This window comes from Cydia amplana, chromosome 1 (assembly GCF_948474715.1).
Source record: "Cydia amplana chromosome 1, ilCydAmpl1.1, whole genome shotgun sequence".
Classification (NCBI taxonomy): Eukaryota; Metazoa; Arthropoda; class Insecta; order Lepidoptera; family Tortricidae; genus Cydia; species Cydia amplana.
In genome coordinates, this window is record NC_086069.1 from 9,207,817 (window position 1) to 9,226,784 (window position 18,968).

The 18,968-nt window shown below is 40.0% G+C and overlaps 1 protein-coding gene across 1 annotated transcript in view; it reads left to right on the forward strand.

The window, feature by feature from the left end:
* Positions 1-17,980, forward strand: part of LOC134647641 (klarsicht protein) — a 379,578-nt gene extending 361,598 nt beyond the window's left edge. Inside the window, exons 20-25 of the mRNA XM_063502000.1 lie at positions 12,706-12,884; positions 13,243-13,394; positions 14,697-14,895; positions 15,911-16,072; positions 16,632-16,729; positions 17,118-17,980. Of these exons, the coding sequence (XP_063358070.1) occupies positions 12,706-12,884; positions 13,243-13,394; positions 14,697-14,895; positions 15,911-16,072; positions 16,632-16,729; positions 17,118-17,358 (1,031 nt within the window). The 3' untranslated portion in view covers positions 17,359-17,980. The remainder of the gene's footprint in view (positions 1-12,705; positions 12,885-13,242; positions 13,395-14,696; positions 14,896-15,910; positions 16,073-16,631; positions 16,730-17,117) is intronic.
* The last annotated feature ends 988 nt before the right edge of the window (positions 17,981-18,968 follow it).

Below are 18,968 nucleotides of genomic sequence, written 5' to 3' on the forward strand. Positions count from 1 at the left end.
AAACGTAATATGTTTGCATTTAATGTTGTTTTTACGTCAAGGCCAAAATTATGACTGTACCAAATATGTGTATCCACAATTTGCACGCGTTAAGAAATTTTACTTCAATGAAAAGTGCGAAAAATATTCATTTTGAAACGACGTTGTCATTGTGATGCTTTGATTGAACCTTTTTGTTGGATGAGCGAATTTATTATTATGCTTGACGATTGCTGTTGCTGTTATGAGCTCATCTCATGAGGTGAAAGACCGGTTGACTCAGACCTATTCATGCAACTTTTTAGTCAAAGCAAGTTTTTAAAGTATTCAACATGTGAGAATCCCGTTCCTTAGTACTCGTACATAGTAGGTATTTAAGTCAAATTATTTTTTTAAGTATTTGTAAACGAAAAAGACAGGTGATATGTAATGATGTTCATCCGGGCTAGCACATGATTGGCGCGACGGTATCTCGCGGCCAGATAGACTACCCGTCCCTCTTTAATTAACGTAGTTAGAAAAAGACAGGTAGTCTATCTCACCGCGAGATACTGTCAAGTGTCACGCCAATCATGTATGCCTACAGGTTGGATAAGATCTTTCTCCGTTATCGATCTTATCCAACATTAGGACAAGAGGAACGCTTGTAGGGGTTTCTCATGTTTCTTTTGTCCCGAGCAAAATAGTAAGTAAGTACCCAACATGACCTCACCTATACTTCAGTGGTTTTGATATGTTTCTCTCGACTGACATCTATTCCCTCATTTGATTGCGGTCATTTGTAACGTAACTTTTTCGTTTCATTAAGGGCCCACTGATCAACAGTCCGCCGGACGATATACGATTACAGTTAGAACAAAAATTTGACAGCTCCGAACGGCCGATATCGTCCGGCGGACTGGTAATCAGTGGGCCCCTTAGGGTTAACAATAACTAGTTCTCATGACAAATACTCGTAATCACTCACAGCTTCATTAATTCTATTGTCCTTTCTGCTGGCGATAATGTGCCCTATTGTGTTGTATTTAAAGGCTATAATTAATTTGGCCAGTGAGTAGCTAACGGTGTATCAGACCAGCTAATCTAGTTCATCTGTACCGCTATATCTAGACATTCCTGGTTCCCTTTTTTGTGTTGATTTCTTTTTATTTTCTATAATGGCTGTTATTAGAGATAGCTTATCTTGTTTATGTTTACCTTGATCTAGGCTAGGTAGCTCTGGACTACAGTCTGTAGGTACTCAATAATCAACATCGAAATAAATAAATAAATATACGACTGTTCATTATAAATTATAATATAAATATCCTTAACTCTTGCTTGTTATAAAAGTCGATTACGTATTATATAATTGACTATTTCGATCAAATTACTTAAATAATGCCATAATTAAAGTGTTATTTAAACAAGGTGAAGGTTCTGCTTTCTAAAAAACATTCGAGGCAAAAACATCATTGATAGCGTTGTGAATAGCCCTTAATCAGAAAGTAATCGACGATGCAAAAAACACATAAAAGAAACAAGACAAAGCGTGTTGAATACGAAACTACCTACTTAGAAATACGTAACCACTGTACAAATAGATATGACTTTTATAAATTTAGATGAATGCTGTTAGTTCTCAAGCTTTAATTACAATTTAACAATTTTTAAAACAATTGACATTGTGTCAAAAAAAACGAAAGGTATCTTTCTGATGTAACAATCGAAACTCTTAGATAATGATTATTAATTCAATTACAGAGAGATCTTTGCCACAATTGTGGGCGAAACCGCCTTTTTCTCAAATTGCATCATGCACTAATGATAGGTAGGATAGGTTGATATGATTGGCATGTTAGGCGGGCGTGGAACCAACTATAACATTATTACAGTTTATAATGTGACCTGATCTGACCAGAAACTGGAACTAATATCGGAACAAAGTAGGCATCTTATCGAATTTCTTAAAAAGAGACCAGCGCCACTTGGTGGTAATTTCGAAATATAGTTTTTTCAAATGAAACATTTTGTTCTCACTAAAAAAAATATATGTACCTACCTTCCTACTGGATTGTTGCTTTCTACAGGGTATTTTAGGTTCCCTTGGCAGTGAAGTCGCTAATCATGTACAATAGTCGTTTAGGTGGCCATAAAATGCTGCAATAGCCAACCATCCACAAATTACATACTTACTAGATTTCTAGATAAAGGGCTACTGAACGTGTTTATGATGTTAGCGCTCACAGACTCAGGTGTGTATTATATTGTGAGTCTGTGAGAAGTGACACGATGTTTTCTTTTCTCAGCTTTGTTAACATTCAAATCGCGTTCTCAAAACATTGTGCTCGCTGGCTGCGACTTCGATACCTAACCTTCATAACCTCTAGCCGCCCATACGTCAAACCTTGCCAAGCAAAATGTAATTTTATTTTGTCAACACAAAGTTCAAATTAGAATGGAACAGGAGACCTTTTTACAGGTCTCTGGGCGGCTTTTATAATCGAAAGTCAGACTTACATCAAAATAGTCATTATACTTTGCAAATTTAAAAATGTTCGAGAGGTTTTCAAAAAGCTTTCCGACTACAGCGCCATCGTCGGATACATGGTATAATAATATACTCCGCCTGGTACTCTCTTCCGAGATTCGCGAATGACCTAACTGTCACTTGCCTACGTCATCATGCTGTTTACAGGTTCTCAAACTTTAAAATGTGGGAGAATTTTAACCAACGGTGAAAATTATTTTAACGGCATTAATTTTAAGTTATTCATGTAGAAACATATTAAAATAAAACAAATCTATACTGCACTTTTCACTCCTACTCTTACAGTTCCGAATAGAGCAGCCAACCATTTTCGTAACAAAAACATTAATTACCAAGCTTACGACGTGAAAAGTTTTGAAAACACTGCGACTGCTGACACTGAGCGAGAAGGAAATAACAATTAACACGCGTTCGACAAGGATGACGGTCAGGGACAAAATGGCGGATTGTCAAATGTAACAGCGCTATCCTGTGTTGCCAGTAGTGTAAACAGAACTACCCGAACGTCTGAAATTTCTTTCGTGAATCGGAAGATATTGCTAACGAATAATTAAAAATGACGTGTTATTGTAAAATTTAAGATACAATACATATAAATGAAAATTATAAAATTATAAAGAAATATTTTAACTTATTAACCATAGATATAATGTACCCATGTAACTTGTTATGTTGAAATAAAGTGGCAATGTTTTTGTGACGTAGGCAAGTGACACTCTGGGAAGAGAAGACCATGTTTTATTAGACCATGGTCGGATATGATGACTATGTGCATGTGTGATCTGCGGCTGTATAAGTTATTTTATTTTGGTAAATGTTGTACCTGTCAAATGGAATATTTGGGAAAATTAAACACGACTTTTCGTTTCTTCACCACACAGACACACACAACGCCAATATCAGGCGGTCTAGCATGAGTTGCATTCTCGTGCCGCGCGAGTCGCGCGAGACTTCATACTTGAAGTCAGATGTATGGAGTTGGAGTCGCGCGCGAGAACGCAACTCATGCTAGACCGACTGACCACCGTTTACGCATAGTATTAAGACACGTTTAGCGTATCGGTAAGCAGGTGACGTTTTGCGATTAGTAGCAATCGTGTCGTGTCGCGGAAGGGCGTGAGAGTGAGCGAGGCTATTGTTGATTTGGATCGAGCAATTCTATTCAAATCTATATCGATATCTTGTCAAAAATTGTAACGGTTGATTGATAGTTTGATAGTGACCACACTGATGGTGTGATAGAAATGATATCGCTATCGCGACAATTCCGATAAACTGGATTAACCTTAACAGAGCTAACGTTAACAGATTTAAGAAAATGCTTTTAACTGAAAATAAATGTTAATTTTGATCTTGATCTGTAAATATCGTTTTTGGTCCAATACTTACTTACCTACAATTAGATCCTACATTGCAATTAAAACCTTATAAGATATCCATAATGACAATCTCTCTAGCTAAACCAGGAAGTGTATCAATGTGAAGTTTTAAAATAAACTGGACTGAAAGTGAAGTGATGAAGTAACAATTAGTGAAAAGATAGTGTCGTGATACCTGTGATATCAAAATGAGTCTATCTGTCGCCACTACGGCAAGCAACACTGACGAAATTGGTAAGTTACAAAGGAATAAGCATATATAAGCAATAACTTTTAACTATTAATCGGATACTCGCTCTTATATAATAAGTTTCTCGGAAATATGAGTACATATTTTCCACTACAATCTTTTAAGTTTACTAAATTTACTGGCGTCGAAGTCTCTAAAATGCTTTGGGTCATCTTCGTCATCTGGACTTAAGTATAAGTACTAAGGTATATTTAAGGAATTAATAATGCTGTTTGGTATTGGCACAATAGGGCGATCGCGATGGAAATTCTGTAAATTATAATAGTTATAAATTATAGGTAACCTTACCTATGTATAGTAAAATTTGTAACTGTAAACATTCTGCCGTATTCGAACTTCAAGATATTCACAAGAGACGACCGTACTAGATCCATTCTATAGGTAGATACGTTATAGTTTAGATTTCAACTAGTTCTCTTTTGCTGCGCAATTCGAGCACTTTTACGATATCTTGTGGAAATCGTTCAAGAGTATCTCCAGAATCGCGCAAATGTCAAATTTGACAGGTTAGATCTTAATCTTGTCGTTATCGTATCTTGGCGATGTCTAAAAGATATCTAACAGATGTGTATATCAAAATCCGAATCGGGCCCATTTACAGTCCTTACTGTATTGATAGCAGCATTGCGTTTTCCGATTCATTGAGATTACGTATTACGTGTACATTAGCAGGATTAAAACATGTTCAAACCTTTTCGTTCCACACCCACGTAGCATGATGTCATACCTACTTGAGTTATTAGACCTACACAGGACAAAAGTACATACCTATAAATACAGAAACCATAAGAATATAGACAATCAATTCTGCCATTAAAAATGTCGTAGGTGGTTATCGTCACGAAACCGGCTTTTACGAGTAGGTACATATTATATGCCCTTGTATTGTGGGTTTTTAAGGTCAATTAAGCGTAGCCTGATAACTATTTATTAATAAACGCACTATTTAGGTTAACCGTTCACATAAGTGGTCCGTAGTCTTGGAAGTGCCTGACATTCTATCACAACGATAATTTTGAAATTGCCAGCAGTAGCTCCCGGTAGCAGCTACCGAAGTAAAACAAGGAAAGACATGTTGTTATAGCAATTTTCTGTGGCCAGGCCGTAAACTCGTATGTTTTTATTAGTGAGCGAGCGCTGGTACCAGCGGTTGAGGAATCTACAGTAACATGATCTCAAGATCAATAGAAACTATATGTGTAATCGTAAAGTAATTATACTGGTTCGGTTAAGCCTTCGACTTGCCTGTGCTCGGTAAGCGGTTGAACGACACCCCAGTTTCGTTCTTGACCTAGGCTAGTCCGCCTACGGCCATGCCCACGCCTGCAGCCTGCCTGGCACTGTTTTCTCTAGGTCTAATTATATCGTTAGCATGTTAGATACGTTTATTAGTTCGTGGGTGCTAATGTTAATGCACGTGCAGATAGTATTTCGTTTGAATTTGTAATAATGCATACATTTTAGAATTCAGTTGGTAAAGGTAATACAGAGTCGTTAAATATAATGAACGACAAACTTAAACTGCCTGATACACTACTTCGGCGAAATTTGAATTGAATAACATATAATATATAAGTAACATATTCTGTATTAGCAAGATGTATTCAACGGAAGTCCTTAGATATATAGAGACTGTAAATAGTCAAGACCTTATAGAAACACATCCACATGTCTTTGTAAATCAGCGGAAAACACGGGTGCATATAAATAAAGTAATTGTAAACTCTGGCTCAACAGGAAATTTATAGAAAATGTATCGTAATTTAGATCCTTTAAATGCCAAACGTCTTGCCTTATAAGCAGAAACTAATTATCTACTACAACCTACGCATGAGAGTTTTACAATATGTTACAAAATAGTATACCTATATCGGTGTTATTAGTTAATTTTTAAGTACATAGTAAAGTCAGAGTAGTTCGAGAGAGAGAGAGAGAGATTTTATGACGACACTCAAATGAATAACGTAATTTTGAAAGCCAGTTAATTTGTCAAACTAGTATATATCTCTTGTCTTGGAAATGAGCGTAAGTCCGTTACGCTTATCTCATACGTGCATACCACGTGTTTTCCATCATGAGTAAGCGATAATAGATCAACAGATCTCATTCCGTCACATCAAATCATACCCAAGTTCCAAAATTAGCGATGCAGTAAGGCAGTAGGTCGCAACACTGGCAGCACCATGTATTCCCATTTGATGCGCGAGTCTGGATTACTGGTGACCAGCATTATAACTTTACCTTAAGAATCTTAGTAAATATGCATAACCAGAGACCATCCTTGCACTGGTAGGTACTATGTGGGATCTACTACGGGAGCAACTGGAATACCCCAGCCGTTCGATCATTATTTCGCGCCGACGTTGTTGCAACACTTGCGCTTGCGCAACGACTCGCAAAAAAGTAGTTACAGATAATGGAGATTTACTTCCGATTTTCAATCGTTTGTTTATCTAATGTCTGGAAAGATTTAGTCCGATAGGCTGTAGCCCCATAACGAGTTTGATTGAGGACTTTGAATAGTAAAACAAACATCAACCATCATCATCGTCCCACGCTGACGAAGTCGCGGGCAGAAGTACATTATATAGTCGGTTGACCTACTAAGTATATAATGTATGTGGTTCAGTAATTGATTTACATAATTCTGCTATTGTCTCTCTTCACCCATTGTTGAGTTGTGTTGATATGTTGATTGTTTTTTGCTACCTCAGAAGTTGACGAATGCAACTTATTGTCATTAATCAACCATTGACGTAACTGAAACAATTGCAACTGAATTGACACATTACATTACATTGAATCTGAACACTTTCTTCTACTAACTAGCCTAGCCTACTTAATAGTTCGTGCACGAATAGCGTGGAAGCAAAATGAAACCCCGCCTGCCTCCAAGCCAGGTATTCAGCTATAGCGCACACCCTACTGTTTCCTCTGCCCCCGAATCGTGGTGAACTGTAATTTTGTACCGCGTGCTTATATATTTATTTCATAGAATGGGACTGCAAATTTAAAAATACCCATGACTTCTATTCACAAGAAAGGAGACTCATCAACGCAGGGTGTTTAATACAAATTGAGCAAAGCTCCATTAATTTTCAGTGGTTTAAATGTCAAGCGTTAAAACTACGAAAAGTAAAAATAAATAAGTTTGTTTTACTGTTTTATTTCACTCCAGTATCGTCACCGAGGTTGATTACTTATGAGCGAAGCCAATTACTCGCGTTTACTTATTCGACATTGTTAGGCCAATAACTTGACCCGTATTTGATAACCTTTGTTATACCAAATACGAAATTTAGTCTTAAATCGCATTTAGCTTCATTTTACTCAACAATGTTTGTTTATTTACTTATTAATTATTTAACCTAAAGCGGTTGCTTACAGTTCTCTCTAAAATTACTCTTATTAGTTGAGTAGTTGAGATAAAAAATAAGATAAAAGTAAATATAAATGTTAATGAAAACAGATGCCATGCTACTCTAGACAAACAGAAAAGTTGTAGTTAAACAAGATAAATAGAAAAGCTAGTCGACCTTTAACAAGGGCAACCCACGTAAGACTAGATGTGCGGAGATGAAAACCACGCACGGGGCACGTGACGCGAGCCTATACTACAAGTACTACATACTCTACATAACCTAGGTAGTATCATCTCTACATAATTTATAACCTAAATACCTATGCCAAATCTCCCAAATTGTATTGAGATGATATCGAGTTTGAAAAATACTAAGGTTCAGAAACTTGCTATCTAAATCTGGCAGTATTTTTCAGGTGTACTTATAGGTATTATAATAACTTTTTATCTACACACATGTCATTAGTGCTCTATAATGCGTTCAGAAACCGTAGGAAATGGCAAGCTTTATTACAACCAATTTTACTATGAGAACTTTCTTATCTGTGGTAGGAAAATTTGTACTTTAATGTACGAGTACATAGGTAACGTTATAGATTTTTGTAAGGTTATGAGTTTAAATTTGGAACAGCCTTGGAGGATATAATCAAACGGAGACGCCATGTCTGTAATTTTCTGTACAAAACAGTCTGCCGATTTTTGCGGGGGAGGGGAACGTCAAATGTATGCGTAACGTAAAAATAGCCATGTCAGATAAACGTCAGTCCATACATTGTGTATGACCGTTGGCCGCCTATTTTCGACAGAGGGGAAAGCCTGTTAATGGCTACTCCGTTTAGTTGTATCCTCCAAGGGAACAGCAGTCAAAACTCAAGTGGGTCTCTATCCTAGTATCCATAGATATTAAAACAGTTATCGATACGAAACGTCCATTTAGTATGTTTTTTTTAATATAAACCGCACGATATTTGATCTCGAATGACATGAGAATATCCCTTTTGTCTAGGAAATAAAAAAAACTACGGATGTGTGACATGCGTGAAAAAAGTTATCATTCACCGCCATTTGACGTACAGTTTATCTTTTAGTTAGTTTTAAGCAAGTTTTAAGTATGTGTTTAGATAAAGTAGTGTATGTAACTGTACATAATTAGGCATTAAAATACTCGTGTGATCTTTTAAGAAACTCACTAACGTTCGTTTCTTAAACCCACACTCGTATTTTAATGCCTCTCATTATGTAGCAGTCACATAAACTACTATTAAAGGTAGGTATTGGATAGTTCATTTCATTTAATTTTCAATTTTTAAAACTGGTCATCTTTAGATCGATCGATTCGGTGATCACGTTATCAGGAATTCCGTTAAAAATCTGCATTTGATAAACGTCCCGTCGGTAATGCTACAAGTGTTTCGTTTGATAAATTTTGGTTAGGTGGGCATTTTCACTTCTTGTAGGTAATTTAGAGCACGATTTAGTTATGTTTACTTAAGTCAAATCTCACTGTCACTTTTCTGACAAATGGGGTATGGGGTTTGTCGGCCGTTAATCGCCCACAGTTAGTGAAAACTACCTAGCCCACAATACCTACCCACAATTAAGGTAAGGGTACGAATAATATCATACACAAAAATACTAGCTTACCCACTAGATATATACGCTAAATGTCCTTAATTTTATTCTCGAATGTCTGCAAACGAATTTGTTTGTCATATCGAGGTCACCTTGAATCAGTCGCGCTGCAGTAGGTATTGCATTACTGACTTCATCCATCTATTGTGGCATATTTTACTTTGACCCATTTTGGATCGCACTTTAACACGATTTCAATTAACATTTAAATCATACTCACCTTCAAAAACACTTTTAATGTGCAAGTATACACCTTAGGTCTTGTTCAATAAGCGTTAATCTAGATGTAAATTACAACCGTAGATAAATACTGCAAAGATGCGTTAGCTGTTGGTAAACTTGCTTCGTTCACTATTTTAAACCTTTAGTCAGCGTATTAAAGTCTTGCCATATTGTTATTTAAATCTCTGAAAAGTTAACCAGTGGTTAGTGGTGCAAATATAGTGCAGTTTCGACCTTGCCGCCTCGCCGGCTGCGCCCGCGCCGACAGTTCCGTAATGGATTGCAACAACTAGTATCCTGTCAGGTATCGTGACAAATTGCCAAGACGATAAATTTCCGGCCTAAAAACGAGCTATGTTATACGTTGGTGAGTCTCTTTCGGTGTCGTGTTATTGCACTTTTATATAATAAACAACGATGCAACACTTTCTAGTCATAAGTTAAGATTATACACGAAGCTGGCGTCTGTCTTTTCCTGGTGAAATACATTTAAACCCGACTGTTCATTTCCAACGTCTGTCAATAAAAAATCCATAATAATGCACTCAAACATGTTAATGGGTGTATTTTACAATTTGTTTACTTTCACTCCCACACTGAGGATGTGAAGCTGTCGCGTGGCGTAACGTCCAGTTTCTCCACGTATGGACACGGAATATTTTATTTTCGAAAGCCACACTAAGGATTCAATTTAATACCTGGGCCTGGGGGCCGATTTTTGAAATTCGACCGCTCGATTTCGTGTATTTCGTTCAGTAATATCTCCACTACTAGGCATGTAAATTCTACTAATGGGATTGAAAACGAGTGGTTAATACCACTAGATTACTAATTTCTATCGCTCGTATTTCAAAAATTTGCATTTCACAGTTTTCCTCCCATTTTCGAGAGACGAAATCGAGCGATCGAAATTCAAAAATCGGCCCCCTAACCGTTTATTAACTCATTCCTATAAGTTTTCTGTTATGAAAAATAACGGTGTCCCCCAACAGTTAGGTATTTATTTAAAGCGTTTTTAAGAATTAAAATTATAAACAGGCTACTTTGTGAAAGTTAATGACATGTAGTTCATAATATTCATGCATTCAGAATTTCGACTGTACGCGGTCGCGTTCCAATTCGCAAATCGGCTCTCAAGGGGGAAGCAGTAATTTAACTCTGAATTTACCGGACGGCTGCCGTGCTGCGCGAATTGGTTGCGTTTCCGGAACGCGGAACGGTTCAGACTTCAGAGTTTACCTATGTATGTACCTAAATCATAAACATGTCTGTTCATTACGACTGCTTGACTCATATTTCCTTCACCAGTTATTAACCATGTTCGGACTTCTAGACGTTTGGAAACCATTAGGCCTAGCTGTAACTGCGCCGACACGACTCGTAAATTAAGACTATTACGTACACCGAGCACCAGACAAGTTCATGGACCCAATGACATTTAGGGCGCTATTTTGGATCATGCACACTTCGCTGGATGCAGCGTTATGCCCTATCTATTCGACTGATTTACGACCATACATGTCTGGGTTTGTGCAGAAATAATGCAATAAATTGGCTGCTTTAAAAGCAGAAATAAAACATAAGTACTCCCATTTCCCAGCTTGGTATTAAATTTACTGTTCTTAGGATTAAGTAAAACTTGTAGTATTTCTAAACAGATGTTATCGCTTTCGGCTCGTGAGGCAACCAGTAGTTCACCATCAACGGTAGGAAATTATTACCATCTGATTTAGACATAACGGACACTGGCACGTTTGGAAACCACTTTAGCTGGTAATGAAATTGTTATCGGAGTATCCGTTGGAAAACAACTTGAAAGTGGTGGCCACGCAGACACTAATAGTTTCTCTGATAAAAAAACTCGTGATCGTGATCCATTTATTACGCTTGGGTAGCTAATGAGATTTATGAGTTTTCTAAATACGTTTAGTTGAAAGGAATCTTAATTTACAGGAAAGCAATATAAGGAAATAAAGAAACCTTCTAAACTTTCATCAATAATTTTTGTGTTGTCAAAACGTCAATAGATACAAGTTATGGACTTCTGAAAGTGCCTTTAAATAGGTTTAGTCGTTTTTACCTTAAGCCGTAAAGTCAGGTAAATTACTTAGGTACTGGCGGTCTAGCATGAGTTGCGTTCTCGCGCGCGACTCCATATTTGAAGTCGCGCAAGATGTATGGAGTCGCGCGCGAGAACGCAACTCATGCTAGACCGCCAGTACCTAAGTAATTTACCTGACTTTACGGCTTAAGGTAAAAACGACTAAACCTATTTAAAGGCACTTTCAGAAGTCCATAACTTGTATCTATTGACGTTTTGACAACACATCAAGGGAAAGCGAAGTGTTATGTTATGTGACAGGTGTTTTAGGAAAATTAACTGTTACACAAAAAACATAAATAATCATTCTGGATGTCATCATTGGTGGCTTCCGTGTGCGTTTTTATTCTGAGCGCTCTAATTTTACTGTGGCAAGAATAGATCGAAAGCGCCTCGTGTTTGTTTGGTTTTCTGAATAAGTAAATAAGTAGGCGATTAACGTCTTATTGTTTATCTACTTAAGCAAGACTTCATTAAGAGTGCATCATTAATTAACGAGCTTTTGTATACTCTACAGGCCCACTTTGTCCAATAATAGAAAACAATCTAAGGCACTTTGAAATATACCTTTAAAAAGATAATAATTACTGATTATAATAACTGATTATAATTTTTGATTATAATTACTGGAGTGGGGATTAACGATAGTCGACCTACTATATATTATAATTTATAATATAAACATACAAATATAACTGCGTAAAACTGATGTTTTATAGAGACGTACATAACATAAGTAATACCCAAATGGTACCGTTGTGTTGCGTTTTGTTGACCTCTTTGTGTAGCAGAGCAGGCTAATGTCATGCGGTGCAGGATGATATCATTTGTGACAATTTTAAGACGTTGGTATACGTATCTTCTGATCAGCCAGTTGTGTCAGTTTCAATATAATGATTGATAATTGAAGAGCTTAATATGTACATATCTCAAACTCTCCCTTTAGTATACCTAAGTCATGAAGGTTAGTTCAGCCACCCTTAGTTCAGCCATTATATAGTATCTTGCCATTCCGGCGCAACCATATCAGAGATCTAAGTATGTGTAATGTACCTACATACATACATCGATTATCCCTATTTCAGATTATTGTAAGATGAGATAGATATCTAGTTATATTTTGATATCACTTTTTAACAGATCGGGTCCATGGATCTAGTACTAGTTCTAGACTTAATTATTCTCATAGTTATCTTAATTCTTGCCTTGTTTATAGAATAAAATAACTAACTTAAGCTATGTCCTCACCAGCGGTATCGGCGCGATGGTCTGCGTTGCGCGCGGCGGCGAGTCGGCGCGGCGGCACCCGGCGCCTGCGTCGCGAGGTCGCAGCCCTGAAAGAGAACCTGCTCGACATCTGCGAGCCCGAGGACTGCGCCCCGCAGCCGCACACCAGGGTGCAGCTGAACAGGAGGATTGAAGAGTTGAAGGTATTAATGTCTTAATTTCAGTGCCTAAATCCCTAATGTAATGCCATGCACGATGTCCAGCGGGCTCGGGGACTAATCAACTTGAAAAGTTATCAGTGACGGTTTATATTTCTTAGAGACAGTGCCGTTTTTGACATTATGTGTTGTAGAGACACTTCGTCAAACATGTTTCCAAAGAAATCAGGCGCTCAGAACGCACGTAATTAACAATCATACGCCATGACCCAGCCATATTTTAAATATAGCTATAGCTACGCTATACCAACTGCAGACGGTATGAATTACGTTATAAACATCCGTTTTTCCGTAGTCGGGTATAAACCGATTTAGCTATAATTGTAACTGTTGATTTTTCTAGGACCGCCTGGCGCGCCTGTTGGATTGCAAAGTGTCCATGCTGAAGATAAAGGTGTCTGTGAAGCGGGCGCTCGGCGAAAACGAGCCTGATGACAGCGGGCTGGCCGCCGACCTGGCAGCGTTGCTGGCTCTGTGGGAAGACGCGCATCAACGGTGAGTCCACGCCCCAATTCACTCCTCGGCGAGAACGAGCCCGATGACAGCGGGCTGGCCGCAGATCTGGCAGCGTTGCTGGCTCTGTGGGAAGACGCGCATCAACGGTGAGTCCACGCCCCAATTCACTCCTCGGCGAGAACGAGCCCGATGACAGCGGGCTGGCCGCAGATCTGGCAGCGTTGCTGGCTCTGTGGGAAGACGCGCATCAACGGTGAGTCCACGCCCCAATTCACTCCTCGGCGAGAACGAGCCCGATGACAGCGGGCTGGCCGCAGATCTGGCAGCGTTGCTGGCTCTGTGGGAAGACGCGCATCAACGGTGAGTCCACGCCCCAATTCACTCCTTGGCGAGAACGAGCCCGATGACAGCGGGCTGGCCGCAGACCTGGCAGCGTTGCTGGCTCTGTGGGAAGACGCGCATCAACGGTGAGTCCACGCCCCAATTCACTCCTCGGCGAGAACGAGCCCGATGACAGCGGGCTGGCCGCAGACCTGGCAGCGTTGCTGGCTCTGTGGGAAGACGCGCATCAACGGTGAGTCCACGCCCCAATTCACTCCTCGGCGAGAACGAGCCCGATGACAGCGGGCTGGCCGCAGACCTGGCAGCGTTGCTGGCTCTGTGGGAAGACGCGCATCAACGGTGAGTCCACGCCCCAATTCACTCCTCGGCGAGAACGAGCCCGATGACAGCGGGCTGGCCGCAGACCTGGCAGCGTTGCTGGCTCTGTGGGAAGACGCGCATCAACGGTGAGTCCACGCCCCAATTCACTCCTCGGCGAGAACGAGCCCGATGACAGCGGGCTGGCCGCAGACCTGGCAGCGTTGCTGGCTCTGTGGGATGACGCGCATCAACGGTGAGTCCACGCCCCAATTCACTCCTCGGCGAGAACGAGCCCGATGACAGCGGGCTGGCCGCCGACCTGGCAGCGTTGCTGGCTCTGTGGGAAGACGCGCATCAACGGTGAGTCCACGCCCTAATTCTCTCAAAAGATGGTTACCAAAGGGCGCTTTAGTGGAATATTGTGCAATAGGTAGTTCGTTGGGTACCATATTATTATCTTTCTCGGTCCCTCAATGATAAAATTCAACGACATACAATAGTATGAACAGCGTGAAGATTGGTGCCAGGAACGATGGTTCATCACTATCTTGTCGGAGGAAGCATAGACCTCCATACATATTGTAAAAAGCCAGTTTTCATTTAAATACCATATTCTCAGTAAGTAGCATCATTATCAGCCTAAGATTGCCCACAACCCCGAGTGATAATAAGGCTGAACTTATTTTTTTTTCTGTCCAGCACGTCGAACGAGCTCCTCTCGCTGGAGAAGGCGGTGTGCGCGTGGGCCGAGTGGGAGAGCGCGCTGCGCGAGCTGCAGGGCGCGCTGCGCGGAGACCTGGCCACGCTGGAGGCCCTGAGGGACCGGCCCGGGGACGACTACAGCCAGGTCACCGCGCAGATCCGGCAGCTGGCCGCCTCGCTTGTGGATAAAAAGAAGGTATTCGTATTGTCCATCTCCATTGAATTCTGGCATTGACGTATAATATCTAGGGACGGGCTAATGGGGCACTAAAAATCGTACTAGTTCAGCGGTGCTACTCACGAATTCCAGCCAATCGTGCAGTCTAACGCAACTAGTTGCGACCAATAGCGCGCGTAATGCGAACTCGTCAACCAGTCGCGCGCGTGATGCGAACTCATTAACTAATCGCGTTGTGGCGATTTCACACCGCTGTACCTGCCCCTGTCATGCCTCATTATTATTGCTCATAAAGCCAGTCCCTAGATATCTATATCAATGGTCTCTGCTCGTTATTCGAGGCGTTGACGCGGCATACCTTTAATCACTTCGGCATTCTTGTTTTCTTCATGCATTCGTGCGACTGCGACCGGAAATGTAGTTTCTCAACTTACAATGTAACTTCCCATCAATCTGCCTCATGGCTTAGTATACTTATCGTTAACTCTTTGTGGCGGCTTGAGCTCTTTGAACCCTCTTAAAAACTGATGTGATGGTACATTAGGTACTGGAAGAAGACCTCCTTGGAACAAAGATCATAGCCTTCGAATGACTTAGCAGACGTTTAGCAGATTATGTTTGATTTTAATACATTTTACAATTATAAATAAAAGAAGACACAATATTCATACATAAAATCACATGTCACAATCAAAACTAACAAAAATCCTACATATATTACTTAAAACTACCTCAACCTAACCTAAAACCCGTTCTGTGCTATGCCCGGTCCAAAAGTCCCCATCACACTTGCAGCGTTGCCGCGCTGTATGGCGATGGAGACCTGTTGGACCAGCCAAGACCCAGAACGGGGGTCGTTACCCCTCTCCCTCAGCCGCCGACCCAGTTCCCTGAACAATTCGCCCGCCTCGCTGCACCAGGGTCCGGCCGTTTCCACAGCAACCGGCACAAAATCGTACGCCCCCTGCAACTCGGAGTACTTGGCGCGCTTACTTTAATAAATTAGTTTAAAATGTTTTTGTTCTGTTCCCAGGGTGGTTCGACGTGCGACTCGCTGTCGGACTCGGGCATCTCGGACGGCGACAGCGAGGGCGCGGGCGGGCGCGCGCGGCGCCTGCACACGCTGCGCGAGCTGGCGCGCCGCCTGCAGGCCGCGCTCGCGCCCAACTCGCCCGCGCACAGGGCCATCACTAAGGTGACTGGACACTGGACACTACTTTTTTTAGGGTTCCGTACCCAAAGGGTAAAGGGCCGCTATAACAACAAATACTAAAAACAGAATAAAATAAAGATTTAAGTGGGGCTCCCATACAACAAACGTGATTTTTGACCGAAGTTAAGCAACGTCGGGCGGGGTCAGTACTTGGATGGGTGACCGTTTTTTCGCTTGTTTTGCTCTATTTTTTGTTGATGGTGCGGAACCCTCCGTGCGCGAGTCCGACTCGCACTTGGCCGGTTTTTTTCTCCTCATCATCATCATTTTTGTCATTACTTATACGTACGTACAATCACGCTCCGTGATTGTTACGCCATTTAGGGTTCTAGCTGGACATTCCATAGCGTAAGTATGGAACAACCAATTTAGCGAGGACCCTAAATGGCGTAACAATCCCTTGTGTTGACTGTACAACATATGGCGGGCTCGGGCCTTGCTCCCCGCAGTGCTATCGTGTAATTGTACTTAAGCTTAGAATACTTACTAATAAAGACTATGTGAAGGAAAGTTATTTAAACTTGAATTATTTGCCTTTCAGCGCATGGAGCAGACTGAAAATGAGGTGCGAACATTGCAAGAATCTTGCCGTGCTTTGGTGGAACAAAGCATTCCCGACTTAAAGATCCACGAGGAAACGTAAGTATTTAGAAAATGTAACCGAGTTACATATCCCTACATTACCTAGTGTTCCGTAATGTCATAGAGAAATATAATAATACAAGAGTGCTCACTCCATACATCAGTTAGACTATTAATTTCAGTGTCTACATCTAGCATCGAGTAGCGGAACTATCAGTACTGCTATTTGACAATAGATGTAGCACCGACCGGAAAGTCTTATCTCAACAGCATAAGACTTTCCGGTCGGTGCTACATCTATTGTCAAGTAGCAGTACTGATAGTTCTGCTACTCGATGCTAGATGCTAATAGTCTTTTTGGTACTAAAACTGATGTATGGAGTGAGCAATCTATGTATTTTTTTCTCTATGGTAAGGTTTACTTATCTATTTGTTTTATTTGCAGAGAACGCAGCGTAAGTACCGTAATGGGTAAGAAAACTGGATCCGGCGATCCGGACTACACGCCGCGCAGCGGCTGGGTGTGGCGCGTGCTGCGCTCGTCGCTGCCCATCCAGCTGTGCCTCGTGGCGCTGCTGCTGGCCGCCTGGCTGGTGGAGCGGCCCCGCTGCTGCGACGCGCTCAACTCACTCGCACAAACACTCACGCCGCAGTTGCGCTACGTACGCGGCCCCCCGCCGGTCTGAATGCGACCTTACAATTTTTTTGTATCCGTGCAACATTGTAGCTGCGATTCTGTCGGCGCGAAAAAGCTTGACGCTTTTTCAGATTTTTTGTCGGCAGCGCCGACCTCTGAAATGAGTGCCGTTTACGGCAATTCCCGGAAATACTTTAAGAAAGTAAGATGGAAATGGGATAGTCTTCAAGTACTTGATCTTTGACGTCATTGCATATGCAATACCTTAATTTTAATTTACTAACATTTGGAATGATTAGAGCGTTTAAATATATGACTTAGAATGAGATGCGAAGGTTTTTACTAACAATACGCCAAGAAAAGGAAACTTAAAATAGGTGTAATGAGGATTATAGGTAGTTGATTGGTGATTTCATAATTAAGATTTCTTTTAACTGTAAACATAGTGAACACAAAATAGGTCCACTATTTAATCAAACTGAAATTCAATTGAGAAGTCGTTATACAATTCCTTTTTGCTCACAGCATGAAAAAGTTCAAATTAATGAAGTGTTCCAAAAAAAAGTATCATCTGTATCAGATGAAGTTCAAAGTAGTAGTAGTACGGTTACTGTAGTATTTAATGTACTAACAATAACAAAACTTACTAAGTTTGTGTTAGTTTAGTCGCATGCCTATTTTAGTACAAGTTTATTTGTTAGGTTACTTAAAATAGGTGAGAGTGCGCTAAGTGTGTGACCAGTGTATTTCTTAAGAATAAGAGAAATGTACCGCGACAATAATACAATAGTAGTTTATGCAACAGTGATATAATAAGGGTTCTTAAAATTCAAGGGTCGAAGTTACAAAACGAGACGTAGTCGAGTTTTGTAAAAAAAGACCCGAGAAATTTAAGAACCAATTATGAGCTGTTGCATACATTACTTTTTCTATGACAGCTGCAGCAAAAAAAAAAAAAGAGATTATTAAAAAAAAAGAGTTATTATTAAAAAAAAGTTATTATTTAAAAAAAAAAGAGTTATTATTGTAAATGAAAACATACCTCTTTCAATCAAGATGATCGGAACTTGTATCTTTAAAAAAAATAAAGCAGTTGTATTATACTCATAAGATGACTGCTAGCAGTCATCTTATGAGCCTATAGACAAAGCATTCAAATGACATTGCTTTAGATATCACTGTCAGTCATTTAATTGACACATTTAAGTGCTGGAGTAGAAAAAATATTTTTCAGATCTGCATGTTATTATCTTTTATTTCTTTCAAAGTTGCAACATTGCATAGTATCTATATATTTTAAATTCTTAATATCGACGTAATTTTTATATATTATTATGTATTTATAATAAGCTTTTTTGACACATTTGTGGCCTTAGTAAACTATAGTAAAGACTGACATTCTGACTTTGACGATTTTCCGATAGGTTTAGGTAAAAAAAATATCTGACTTTTTAATATTTAACTTAAATATTTTAGGTATGATGAATTTATCTTTAAATATCATGGAAGTGTCATAATACTTAATAGGAACTCATTAATTGTTTAATCAGTCACAATGTAAAATCAATCGCGATACATTTTTGCCGACAGGCTTGATATTTATATGATTACTGTTACGAGTACTTATAATCTTTCGCGTAATTAATATTGCAAATCCAG